The 13,440-nt window shown below is 38.8% G+C and overlaps 2 protein-coding genes across 4 annotated transcripts in view; both read right to left on the reverse strand.

Moving 5' to 3' along the window:
- Positions 1-97: 97 nt before the first annotated feature.
- On the reverse strand, positions 98-7,018 carry cgasa (cyclic GMP-AMP synthase a). The gene is made up of 5 exons (XM_022684691.2): positions 6,337-7,018; positions 2,773-2,998; positions 2,147-2,413; positions 1,492-1,588; positions 98-1,187 (listed from the first exon to the last, which is right to left on the reverse strand). Exons 1-5 carry the CDS (start codon positions 6,868-6,870, stop codon positions 848-850), a joined length of 1,464 nt encoding a protein of 487 aa, XP_022540412.2. The 5' UTR covers positions 6,871-7,018; the 3' UTR covers positions 98-847.
- A 1,642-nt stretch (positions 7,019-8,660) lies between these two features.
- The window catches only part of eef1a1a (eukaryotic translation elongation factor 1 alpha 1a), a 48,730-nt gene continuing 43,950 nt past the window's right edge, over positions 8,661-13,440 (reverse strand). For 2 of the 3 annotated variants that reach the window (XM_049481010.1, XM_022684689.2), the window contains exons 2-8: positions 11,499-11,677; positions 11,218-11,397; positions 10,799-11,095; positions 10,526-10,676; positions 10,156-10,412; positions 9,758-9,992; positions 8,661-9,451 (exon numbers count right to left, since the gene is read on the reverse strand). In XM_049481010.1, coding sequence (XP_049336967.1) covers positions 9,327-9,451; positions 9,758-9,992; positions 10,156-10,412; positions 10,526-10,676; positions 10,799-11,095; positions 11,218-11,397; positions 11,499-11,642 — 1,389 coding nt within the window. In that variant the 5' untranslated portion in view covers positions 11,643-11,677 and the 3' untranslated portion in view covers positions 8,661-9,326. The remainder of the gene's footprint in view (positions 9,452-9,757; positions 9,993-10,155; positions 10,413-10,525; positions 10,677-10,798; positions 11,096-11,217; positions 11,398-11,498; positions 11,678-13,440) is intronic. The other variant, XM_049481008.1, reaches the window with a different exon arrangement.

Raw genomic sequence — 13,440 nt, forward strand, 5'->3', positions numbered from 1 at the left:
AATGGACATAATAGTTGATCGTGCACCTCTAATTTAGAATCTCTCAATCTGTTAGGACAAAAAAAATCCAAATATAAAAAAATGCCTGTAAGTGTAATCAAATTTTAATTGGTTTATTGAATAAGAATGAATAAAATGTTTACACAAGGTTTGAACAGTTCTCAGACCATGAAGAAAACATTCTCTACATCATAATATTCACATTACTATACATAGAAAATACATACTCTACGTCTGCATTATTTCATTTTATTTCAGCACTAGTTGTGTTCATTGTCAATTAAAATGTTTTATTTTGTTTGTATTAGAAAGAGGACAGTCCTGCTTGTCAGCAGTGTTGAGTTTTTGTTGTTTTGTTTTAAAATGCAGATCTATTCGACTTTGCATGTTCAGTTTACTGTTGTTTATTATATTCACACCTGAGATGAGTACATTATTGTAGCTGTAAAACTTGATGTGATATTCAAATAAATTAAATTAATTTCCATCTAAACTGAAGGACTTGACAATGTACGGTACCACACCAACTTAATTTTCAAATAATCATAATGTGTAGTGAATTTGTTTAACTTCTATTGACAAATTATTGTTCAAATGGCATTTTTAAAATGTCTTGCATAGAAAAGGTATGCAAATCCAGCTGTGAATAAATTTATTGTAAATCAAATTATTTTTGTAGTGAAGCATCTAACAATTATTTGTCAGTAGTAGTGTGAAAATCGAATCAGAACTCTAAGCTATTGTCAATTTAAGAAACAAAACAATTTTGAATATTTTATTTTAAATAAATGCAAAAACATGCAAAATTTCTAATAAGTGTTTTACAAACAAATAGTAACAAAACAGCTCAGCGGAACACAGGAAAACAATTGTTTCGCTGGAACTCGATTTCGTCTGCCAGGAAGTTACAGGTTTTCTTGTCCAGGCCTGCTGACTTCAGTAGATTATGTGAGGGGATAAAGAAGTTGGGCAAATCCTGTTTTCTTAAATAATTTTCAAAGTCAGAGAGGACCTGCTGGAAGCAGTGACTGAGCTGACTGATTTCCCACTCGCTATCTTCCACCCGTTCTGCGCAGGCATGGAGCAGTGTGGTCTTGGCATGGTAGGAGCATAGTTTGCCTGCCTCCTTTGGGTGATGCTCCTTCAGCCCCTGCACCAGATACTTCAGAAGCTTCAGACACTGCTTCCTGTGTGGGGAGAAATTGTCACACTCATTAGAGGTGCTACAGAACATATTTTCATATTTGATATGAGAATTCTGAAGTCTTGACTCAAATGCATAAGCTACTTTGAGCTCTGATTCTAATTGTGCTGGCTCGTATGCTCGTGGTAAGATGGTGTGAATGCTGTATATCAGTGTAAGCAAGGTCTGATAGTGGGTGCCAGCTAGACAAGACATTTAATTTCCAGAAAGGTCTGGACATTTAACATTTCTGGATCTACAGGGTGTACTGGCAATGTAAGGCATTACTGCAATGTTGAGACTCTCACCTGCAGCAACTGGGCCGGCCCTCGCAGCAGGTCTTGGAGTGGCCGTGGTTTTTCAGGACTTCTTTCTCCACATGTGAAAAGGAGATGCGCCATGCGTCTGTTTGGGGAAACAGTTTTCAATCTTTAATTTTCTTCAACTAGGCAACATCCATAGTTTGTGCCATTGGCAGATACACTAACTTCTTTGAAACAAGTGCACTAGTGAATTTACGACCCTATATAATCTGTTTTATTGTTTGGCAAATTCAGTGTTATTTTTTTGTTTTCTGTTTTGTTTTACTCTTTTTTTCCCGCCACATTACAGATTTTTCGTTTTTTTTTTTTTTTACAGTTTTAAAGAAAGTAAATTTAATTTATAACAATAGCAAATTACAACTTTGTATGAATTACAACTTTTGCAGTTACATTTAGCATAGCAAAAACATAAGTATGTAAATAGCTATATGCATACGCATTTTTGGATTTGTAGTAAAAACAGTTAAACAAACTAATTCACAGTTTTCGAATAGCAGTTTTTTATGTTTATTTATGTGTGTATTCCATGTTGTATATTTGAATTCCGCTTTCATTCCTTTATATTATATTATATTGCCCTATGGATTACAGTGTTGTTTGTATTATCTTTTTAAGTCTTTAGGACAATGTAATCTCTTACCTTTAGCTTTAACACCATCGCACTCTGTGGTTCCTTTGCCCTCATATTTGGGCACCAAATAAAAGGGCTTGCGCTTTAGATCTGTTTTTACTTTTCTGCCAAGCCAGTTGTCGATCTTGAACCCATCCTTTGTGATGGCTGGCCAGCTTGAGCTGTGCACCTCCAGCCCCAGCACAAAGTCCAAAGAGATGATCCTGCCGTCCTTTCCCTTCACCTGCAGGGTCACAGCGGGACAGCCTGGCTTTTTACCCTCCACTGTAATGTTATCTGTATTAAAAAAAAAAAAAAAAAAACCTTGACCATCTGAATCGGATTAAGCGCAGAATTGTTTATCCAGCTACACTGAGCTCAGTTATGAAATTAAGGAATGTGCGTTACCACAGACATTTGTTTAGAGTTGGTGCTAAAAAACTTGAATTGCTGGAAATTAGATAACTATTCTGAACTTTTCAATTATATAGCTTATATAGCAACTTATATAGCAAAACTGCTGTGTAATCATTTTATAATTCAAAAAATTACAAACCAGCATCTAGGGTAACAATTCTAAACTTTCCACCTTCTAATGACCTTCTATAAAACTACCCCTCTCCACTACACATTCACTCATCACAACTTATTCTTACATTTGGAAGTCAGCTTGGGCACACATTCCTTCACTTTCTTCCGGAACTCTGTGAGCATTTTACTGGCCTCGATGATTTTGTCTTTGTTGAGAAATTTGTCCAAAGATTTACACGAGTTGCGCTTCAGTGCCACACTGTAGAAGGCACCGTCCCCTCTAAAAGGTTGAATGTCCACTCTGTCCACAGAAATGACCAGCATTACATCGAACTCATCAGACTCGCAGATCTGCAAAGGATAGATTTTGAATAGTTTTAAACTGCCAAGAACTACCTACTTATTGTACTTCACCAGTTGTTTGGAGCTTGTCTGCTTTTGCAGTCTGTAAGCTAACAAGGTAGGTAGTTTGGTTTTTGTTTCTAGATAATGCAGTATACCTACTGAAAATTTGACAGCTTAAAGGTGCAGTGTAGTGAACTGTGGCATCATCTAGGGTAATTATTTAGATATTAATCTTAATGCAGAAACGATAGTGTTACTTTCATAACTGGTGGGTTTAGCATATCTAAACATTCTGTAATGCTATGAATTCACCTGGTGACACATACTGTCCTGTAGTGATGCTCTCAGTGTGAATGTCGTTTGTGTTTGATCATCTGTCCTTATTTACAGAATGTAGTAGTGTTGGAGATAAAACTAGCTCATTTTAAATTTGTATTTTTTTCTTTTATGGGTCTGTTTCAACCATTTAACCATTCAAATGCTTTGTGTTACATAGAACTAGTTTTGACCTGGTGTCTGAGACAAAATATTAAAATATTTAAGCCTTTAAAATATTTAGTCATAAAGCCGACTTGCTAACCTACACCTTCAGCATGTTTGTAAGTAATTGGCTTTTTACTTTTTATTTTACACTTGAATGTTTCAAACGGATGTATATATTTTAAAATCTGAATTTGCCACAATCTGTATATTGGTAACCTTATTTGTAAATATGTTTATTTCACACCACATTTTGCAACGTGTGCACATTAAAATCTAGCTAGGTTAGAGAAGATTGTTTCGTTTGTTGCCGAATTTTGTACCAAAAAGTCTCTCTTCAATTATTTCCCTATTTTGTTTTTCATAGTGATCCTTGCTTTACATATAGTCTGTTTGAACAGTGTTAGGATAAAAAAAAAAAACAACACAAAGCTGAAGTTAGTTCCTTATTTGCAGCTCCCGATTAATTTGGCTCCTTATTTGCAGATACTGTTTCACTGAACAATTGTAAACTAAAGGGAGTGTTCACACAAACACACCTGCTGAGCAGATTATTATGAAAGCCTCTTAGACCAATACAAAGGAGGATAGAATGAAAAAAAGCAGTGCGGCTATTTACTAACATTGAAATATACAATGTCATTAAATGTAATCTTGTATGCACAATGTTCCATCACTTATTTTTTCCAGTTTTACTTACAATATGAATTTTCTATTCTAGTGTGAATCATCCACCTTTAAAGTAGGATATGGCCTAAATATAGGCCTATACTCATACTTTTAGGGAAAACCTGGAATTAGCCTGATTTTACAGTGTAAAAGTGATGCACAACATGGCATGTCGAGCCATTGTGCACAAAAAATATTTAACTGATGTTTCAGTGTGATTTTGAAGGATTTTTTGGGGGGGCTAAAACAAATACACATCAGATGAGTCTAGTCTCCTACTTTAGGAAAACCTGGAATTAGCCTGGTCTTAGCTGACTTTATACAAACAAATTATTGGCATCTTGACAGACCAAGACAGGATGAAGCTGATGTGTATTTAGTATAATATAATAATGACTATAATGCTGGTTACCGTAATGCTGCTACCGTTGCTGTAGGAACCAGAGGGCTGTAGGATGTGTCCCACCCAAAATGAGAAACGGGTAGATTTGTCCCCTTAAAAAAATATACTGCTGGGAAAGCAGAAACTGGCTCTAGCTTGTGTTGAGGCTCTAGCTTCACTGACTTCAGCTTTCTCCTCGGTGAAGAGAAGAGTTAGTGTGCACAGGTTTGTGAGGGATTCTGTAAAGTGCATATTTTGTATGTGAATGTCTGAATGTTGTGGGGAGTTTCCTTAAAGACAATACCAAAAGTGAATTCATTATTGATGAGGTTTAAATAACACACGGTCACAATACCCAAAGTAAAGGGGGAATACCTCCGCGAAGTAATGTGCGCACTTCCAACAGGGGAAGCATCTTGCGGCAGGGGTGCCGAATTTGGCACAAACTCCTCTGCAAACTAACCAGACTCGCCAGCAAGGAGAAAGCTGGGGTCAGTGAAGCTGCTGACTGCAGGACATTTCTAAACAGAAGTCTCAACACAAGCTAAAACCAAAGTTTTTGCTTTTTCTTCAGTATCATTTTTAGAGGGGACAATATACCTGCCTTACCTGCCCATTATAGTAAATATTATATTATACTAAATACACATTAGCTTCATCCTGTCTTGGTCTGTCAAGATGCCAAATAATTTTCAGTATAAAATCAGCTCGGGCCAGACTAATTCTACGTTTTCCTTAAAGTGGGAGACTAGAACACTTCATCTCCATCTGTTGTGTATTCGTTAAAAATCACACTGCAACATCAGTCTTTTTTTCTTGTGTGCACTTGATTGGGCTAGTTCCAGGTTTTCATTAAAGTAGGAGTATAGACCTCAATTTAGGACATGTCCTACTTTAAGAAGGGAATGAATCACAGTAGGAATAGCAAATGTATATTTTAAGTAAAAATGGAAAAAATAAGTGCCATTGTATAATTACAATATTAGTAAACCGCTGTACTGCTTTTCATTCATTGTATCACCTTTTGTATTAGTCTATGAGGCTTTTAATATAATCTGAGCAGCAGGTGTGTGTGCGTGAACACTCCCTTTAGAAGTACACAATACTAGGAAAGTTGATCGAATGCATATAAAGATAAAGTTGACCGTTTATTGTGTAATTATCTTGTTCAATGTCTGTTTCTCTCTCTCTGTCTTGACTACCACCATATAATGTTGGGAAGCACCCTAGTATGCATTTCAACGTTGAATCATCGTTTTGATATGGTTGAATCAACATTGGATTTGGTGTTGATTTTGAAAAGTGAATCAGCGTTGGTATGGCAACGTTGTTTCAACATTGTACGTTCAACCTTTAATAAACCATAGCTCACTAAAAGTAGAAAATCCTATGGTTAAACTTACATAACTGTAGTAAAGCTGAGTTTAGAGAATGTTACTTATCTCTAACAATCTGATTGAACATCTCATCTCAAAAACACAACAGTAAAACTATAATAGATCATGAACATAACCCCAGGTATGGAGAAGAATTGGTGCCAAATTAAAAAGCAATTACTGCAAATGGAAGTAAGCCATTTTTTTTTAATTGTATGCTGATAAAATGTAAAATGCTCATTTAAAAGGCAGAAGGTTGAGGACATTATGTTGATTCAACGTTAAAATTTTAACCTTTGCAAAACTATTTAATATTAAATGTTGTTTTAACGTTGAAACAACAACAGACATTACTTGAACCACATTTCAACGTTGAAGGATGAGACTAACAGCAGGATATCCCGTGTTGTTACCTAAGCATCACAGAGCTGACTTACTTTAACGTTTTCGACGTGGCTCCCGGTCTTGAGCTCCTGGATTTCTTTGCACCAGTCTAAACTCTCTTTCAGGTGTTTGGCGATTTCCTTCTGGATCTCGTTTACGCACCTCGTTGCCTCGTTTCTCTCGGTTTTCTTGATTTTTAACTTTTCGAGAGTGTCTCGGAGGACCCTGTCCGGGTTGTAGTCGATGCTGGTGGTACTGCTGGGTGGGTTTCTGGGAGTATTCTTGTCTTCTGCACCTCTCGCTGCTGTTCGCGGGGCGGCTGCTGGGGGAGGCTTGCTGTTGAGCGGAGTTTTGGCGGGAGTGGGGCTGGGCGCGCCCCGGGGAACCGTCGCGGTGCGTCCCCCTCTGCCTCCTGCCCTGTCCCTGTCCTTATCCCTATCCATTGGTGGTGCTGCAGCTTTTGAGCTTCCATCTCTCTTCTCCTCGCCCTTCCCAGAGGGTTTCCTCCGAGTGGACCCCGGACCTGTGGCTCCCCGAGTCTTGCCTGGAGTCTCCTCTGTGCTCTTTGGTCTGCTTCTTCCACTCATTGTGCGTAAAAGGACCTTGGTTCTCCCGCCGAGCGCTTATAAAGCTTCTTGACGTCAGAAGAGGCTAACCCAGCCTGGGCTTTCCCTGCACCACCCTTTTCACTTCTTACTTACGATAAGTCTCGACAGGTGTCTCTTTGCACGCTTCCCTCCCCCTCCTGCTGAAGTGAAACCGTCCATACAGTCCAGTGCCCCAACTCCTCCTCCTTTTGCATGTATGTATTAACTATGGAAATGAATGTTAAATGCTGAAACCTTATCTAGCCTCTGACCTAAAACCTAATTTAGAGCTTGGGTTTGTGGTTTCCTGATAAACAGCCCTCGACAGATTCGACCAGAATTTACCTGCTTCCTTTAAAATAACCTATTTTCTTAACCGAGGACACATCAAGCTTGATCAGTTCTATAAAGCCTACATTTGAAAGACCTCTGGCGACATCATCTGGCAAACTGAATACATTGAAGCACAAACTCTTCTGCAGTAAAACACCAGAGTATATGGCAAAAAAAAATCACCACCAGTAAAATGATCAGGGATTGCTGCAGTTGGTCAGGTCTAGGTTCAGCAACAGTATATGCTAAAAGAATGAGGTCAGCTGACTTCCTGAATATACTGAATATAGATCAGGTTATTCCATCAATAGAATTATTTTTTCTTACCTGATGACACGGCCATATTCCAAGATGACAATGCCAGGATTGTTCAGGGAGTATGAGATCGTTATTGTCACACATGGATTGTTCCAAACCTGAACCCCACTGAGAAGTCTTAGTGCTGTGGTCAGACTCTACCATCATCAATTTAAGATCTTGGTGAAAAATTAATGCAACACTGGATTTAAATAAATCTTGTGACATTGCAGAAGATTATCGAAACAATGGCATATCAAATGCATGCTGCAATCAAAACTAAAGGCAGTCCAACAATGTCCAACAGTGTGTGACCTTTTTTTTTTTTGCCAGGCAGTGGATTCGAATACCCACATACCAGGTCATCTAATCTGGGTCTCAAATTCAGTTCCCAGGCCTGTATGTTTACTTCAGTTGTTTATTTCTGGAAATTTAGAGAACAGTTAATAATTGACCGTGTAGTGTCACAACTATCGAGAATAAGAAAGTAAAGAAATGGAAATTTGAATACATCTGGACATCTACAGGAGCTTTCATAACATCCCATTCTAAATTCATCCCCCAGCATCCACAGGTCAAAAACTGTTTAAGAGAAGCATGGTAGAACACTTTCAGTGGTGGTGTGGTTTACACCACTTCGCATTGTACTTTGTGATGTAATTCTTGCATGCAGCTGCTCAGACATGGAAACACATGCCAAGAAGCTTGTGGCACAGTTTCTGTGCTCATGTAAATGTCAGAGTTATCTGCAGTTATTGAGTTAGTAGACTGTTGGTGACACATATGCATTTCAACACTGTGACTCATCTCTAACTTTTGTGGTCTGCTACTTTCTGGTTTGAGCTGCTGTGGTTCCTTAACACTTTCACGTTTCAGTAAGATCGCTTACAGATAAATGTGGAATATATTCAAAAGAAGACATGATGTTGCATGGGTGGCATTGGTAGAATGACCCATTCTCTCTGACTGCTGCAGACCCTGCATGGCTAGATGGCCTTTTCCTTCTCTCCAAGTGAATCAAAGAGTAGATAAACTGTTGTGCTAAATCTGGTAATATAGCAGTGTCCTAGATTTCAGACAGTGTTTGAAAGTAGCATTTTACAATATTAAATCTACTCCTCAAGTCAGATACATTTTAAAAGAAAACAAGCTTAAATGTGTTATGGTTGGACCATCTTTAATATGACATGAAAAATTAAAACTTTAAACAGTAAGGTGCTGAAGCTAAAGCCAATTCAATTAATAAGTGCCTGTGCAGGACCAGCTTACGCCAATCAAAGTGCTTAAAGTTTCGGTCAGTGCACCAAAGAATTGCATGCGCCCGATTATGGACTGACTGAAATAGTCAATTCCTATTGTCCGCTTAGTTTCTTTAAAGCTAACGTTGTCTTACTACTAAGCAACATGACTTAAGTTATTAACAGCAGCAGAACTGGAAAACACAGTAATCTGCGTACAAACACTAAAAAGCAAGACAACAGTGTGAGAACCAGACTAAAACTGCACTCCAGAGCAGGAGAGGTTAGGAGAACCTTTCCTCTCTGTGATTTATAATATCACACATGGTATTCTTGGTCATAACCCAATTGAAAAGCTCACATTTCAACTAGTTACAAGCTAAAATTACAAACAAGTGTTGTACTATGATTTTAAAACTCGAACAAGTTGTCTCAGGTACAGCGTTATTTTTTCCTTCTGATACTTTTACGATGCATTGGAACAATTAACCAGTCTCTGACTATGGAGTTTAAGCAGCCAACGGGATGGAGTGGGGTGACCTCTGTTCTGCCATATGTGACTCTGGAGTTGGCAGTCAAGCACAATATTCATTTGGCCTTCTGGGCTTTCTGAGCAGACTTGGTGACCTTGCCACCGGACGGAGCCTTCTTCTCAACTCCCTTGATCACACCAACAGCCACGGTCTGACGCATGTCGCGCACAGCAAAACGTCCTGCAAACCACAGAGAGCAGTCTTTAAATTACTGTTGTTGTGTTTTTTACTGAATTTTGCATTGCTGGGTGCAAATGACAAAGGATTTAGCTTAATAGAGTTTGGTACAACAATCAGAATGGCAAAAGAAAGGCTGTTAAATCAAGGCTTAACCACTTCCTTATTTTCTGCAGTGGCATATTTAAAAGAGCACATAAGCTCCTGTGTTTACACTGTGCATCATGCAGAGAAAACATTTCTTCAATCTTCTCTTTAATAATTTATTTTACCTGATATGACTATAAGGGCAAAAGGCCAGAAACTCACCAAGAGGAGGATACTCGGAGAAGCTCTCTACACACATTGGCTTTCCAGGGATCATGTCCACAATAGCTGCATCTCCAGACTTCAGATTCTTGGGATTATCCTCTAGTTTCTTCCCAGAACGACGGTCAATCTTCTCCTTCAGCTCAGCAAACTTGCAGGCAATGTGTGCAGTGTGGCAATCCAGCACTGGTGCATAACCAGCACTGATCTGTCCTGGGTGGTTCAGGATAATCACCTGGTGATGAAAGATGCTGAATTTATTAAGATTGGTCACTAATGAAATAGCCAGTTATAACCAACCATTTATCAAAATTGTTATTTCATTATATTCAAATGTCAACATCTCATTATGTTCTAAAATGAAGAGAAAGGGAAACAGAATACAGCAATGAACTCACTTGAGCAGTGAAGACTGCTGCCTCTTGAGGCGGGTCATTCTTGCTGTCTCCAGCAACGTTTCCACGACGGATGTCCTTCACAGAGACATTTTTGACATTGAAGCCCACGTTGTCTCCAGGCAAAGCTTCAGACAAAGCTTCATGATGCATTTCCACAGACTTGACTTCAGTGGTCACATTAACAGGTGCAAAGGTCACCACCATACCTGGCTTCAGAATGCCAGTCTCAACACGACCCACAGGGACCGTTCCAATACCTAAAAATTAATAAATAAGTAATTAAAAAAAAAGTAAATCTGCTTGTTATGGCAATACTGTAAAGATACAGTCCTAAGAGCTATTTCACTAATAAGTCAAGTCCATGCATCACCTCCAATCTTGTATACATCTTGCAAGGGCAGACGAAGTGGTTTGTCAGTGGGACGGGTTGGGGGTTGAATGGCATCCAGAGCTTCTAGGAGAGTGGTGCCAGATACGTTTCCCTCCTTCCTGGTAATCTTCCAACCTTTGAACCAGGTCATCTGTAGAAACCACACACATTATATTAATGTAGGTGTTGTGTTGATTTAGAAATGTTCAGTCATAACATTGATCACTTGATCGTTTTCTTTTATGGAAAATAATTAGGAATAATCTGACGTACGTTGGGACTGGCCTCCAACATGTTATCACCGTTCCAACCAGAAATGGGAACGAATGCCACGGTTTCAGGGTTGTAGCCGATCTTCTTAATGTATGTGCTGACTTCCTTCACGATTTCCTCATAACGTTTCTGGCTGTAGTTGGGCTCAGTGGAATCCATCTTGTTGATGCCAACAATGAGCTGTTTTACACCCAGCGTGTAGGCTAGGAGCGCATGCTCTCTGGTTTGGCCATTCTTGGAGATACCGGCTTCAAACTCGCCAACACCAGCTGCCACGATCAGTACAGCACAGTCTGCCTAGGGGGGCACGAGCGCAAAACACCTTTAACAGTTTGTATTATTGTTACAAATTAATATTGTAAAAAGATGTAATTAACAAAAAACTACATAGAATTCCAACTAGTATTCCAAAGGCTTACCTGGGAGGTGCCGGTAATCATGTTTTTGATGAAGTCCCTATGACCAGGTGCATCAATAATGGTGACATAGTACTTGCTGGTCTCAAATTTCCACAGGGATATGTCAATAGTGATGCCACGTTCCCGCTCCGCCTTCAGCTTATCCAACACCCAGGCATACTTAAAAGACCCCTTGCCCATCTAAAAGAAACACATTTTAGAAGATCAAATGAGATCACATGCTACCTGGCATTTGATGGAGAAAGGCATTGTGCATAAAGTGTCTTAGACATAAAACCTACCTCAGCAGCTTCTTTCTCAAACTTTTCAATTGTCCTCTTGTCAATCCCACCACACTTGTAGATAAGGTGGCCAGTAGTGGTGGACTTGCCAGAGTCGACATGGCCAATGACCACAATGTTGATATGAAGCTTCTCCTTTCCCATTGTTGATTAGATTGAAGTTGATGATACAAAGACTGCTTGGGAAAAAATGTGGAAAAAAGTGAAATTGCACTTTAGGTTGATCAGATTTTTGAAAATAGTTGTTTAAAAGCTTAAAGTAACTGTACTAGTTTAGACCGAAGCCAAGAAGATATTATATGCCTAAAAAAACACTGAATATCAATGCAAGTGGTTTATGCCGACTTTAAGAGAGAAATATCAAATTAAGGAGATGAGTGAACCTTAATGCCATCTGCGGGCATCAGTAAAAATGCTTGACTATGATAGCTACTGTGTAGTGGTACCTAGTTAATTTAGCATTTGCACAATTAATTCAATTACTGGAACTTTTTAGTAAATACAGGAATTTCTAGGATTTTTGCAGTTTAGTCTAAAAAGATGTACTGATAGCGTTACCTTTTCATGAAAGTCAATTACCTAGCTGCAAAGTTTTAGCAGACGTGACGGGCTGGTATGGTGGTATATGGTGGGCCAATGTTACAGCAGTGTGTGCAGCATTAATAACAGACAGCGATTGTAACGTTGTTATACACTGAATATGTTGATTTATTTGTTACATCAGTATATTTGGGGGAGGGTTGTGCCTCCCAGTATATAACATAACTACAGCCTTAAAACTAGCAGGGTGAAATGACACTAATTGTTTGTGTTTTTGGCTTTATTTTGCCTTTATCAAATCAGATTTAAGTCACTCATATGTGGTCTTAATGCAACAATGTTTGCATCTTTTTGTCTGTATATTTGGGCTTAGTGCTGTATTAATCAGCAAACAGCAGTAGTTGCTATCAGAGGCAGTGTGCATAGATGGGTGACTTTATCTAATCTGAGCCAAAAAAATGAATAGATTATAAGGCCTTTAATATGAAATTTAAGTCTCTCCTAATTGGAGACTACTGATTTTGGTTCACTCATAGACCTTTAAACATTAGAATCCACTGTGTGTACAGCACCATGGACAAGGGCAGGAGCCAGAGCACACATGTAAGCTGTTCTACTGCAGCTATTTTAACCGCAAGCTGTACAATTGGGCAAAAAGTTGCTCAAAGCTTAGCTTATCTATATCTGTTTTACTGCAATCCAAAATGCCAGCATTACAATGTTTCCTCTTATTATGAATTTGAGGTCTTTAAAATCCTCAAGGTCTTTTTTCCCCCTGGAAAGTCTCCCCTCACTATGCTGTCTTACACTTTGCTCTTTTCTTTAGCTTCTGCTCTCTTGCAAATACTTGACATCAGTTGTCAGATAGATTCAAAGATAAGCAAGCACCCAACATTGGGCTGATGTAACTGGGTGAACTATGTGATCATGGTTTCTTCTTTTTTTTGTGTTCATTGCCTGAATAAATCCTAGAGTCGTGAGGACCTCCATTTTGTAAGGACCAGACTAGCCTATTCCTAGTTAGCTTAAAAAAAAAACTGGAGCAGCCATTTGAGTAGAAAAGGGGTGTAGGCTACCAAATATATATTAATAATAAGATAATAAGCCACAATCTTCTACTCCTTTTTCTCTGAGATATTGGGAGTACTGGGAGCCGCAATACATAACAAAATGTTGTTCTGAGTTCATGTTCACAGAGAACCCTCATATTTGATGGCACAGTCAGAGGAATTCAGAGGAATTCTCTGCAGCTACATTAAGCTTTAAGAGTAGTTAAATGCGTAGTGCAGATAGTGCTAGTAGCCCAGCTAATTCCCAGCTTAACTTCAGAGGTTAACACAAGGGCTATTCTTGCCTGAGGTTATCTAACTAACTAGCTAGCAAGCAGCCTAACAGAGGCTCT

Source organism: Astyanax mexicanus, chromosome 7 (assembly GCF_023375975.1).
Source record: "Astyanax mexicanus isolate ESR-SI-001 chromosome 7, AstMex3_surface, whole genome shotgun sequence".
Taxonomy (NCBI): domain Eukaryota; kingdom Metazoa; phylum Chordata; class Actinopteri; order Characiformes; family Acestrorhamphidae; genus Astyanax; species Astyanax mexicanus.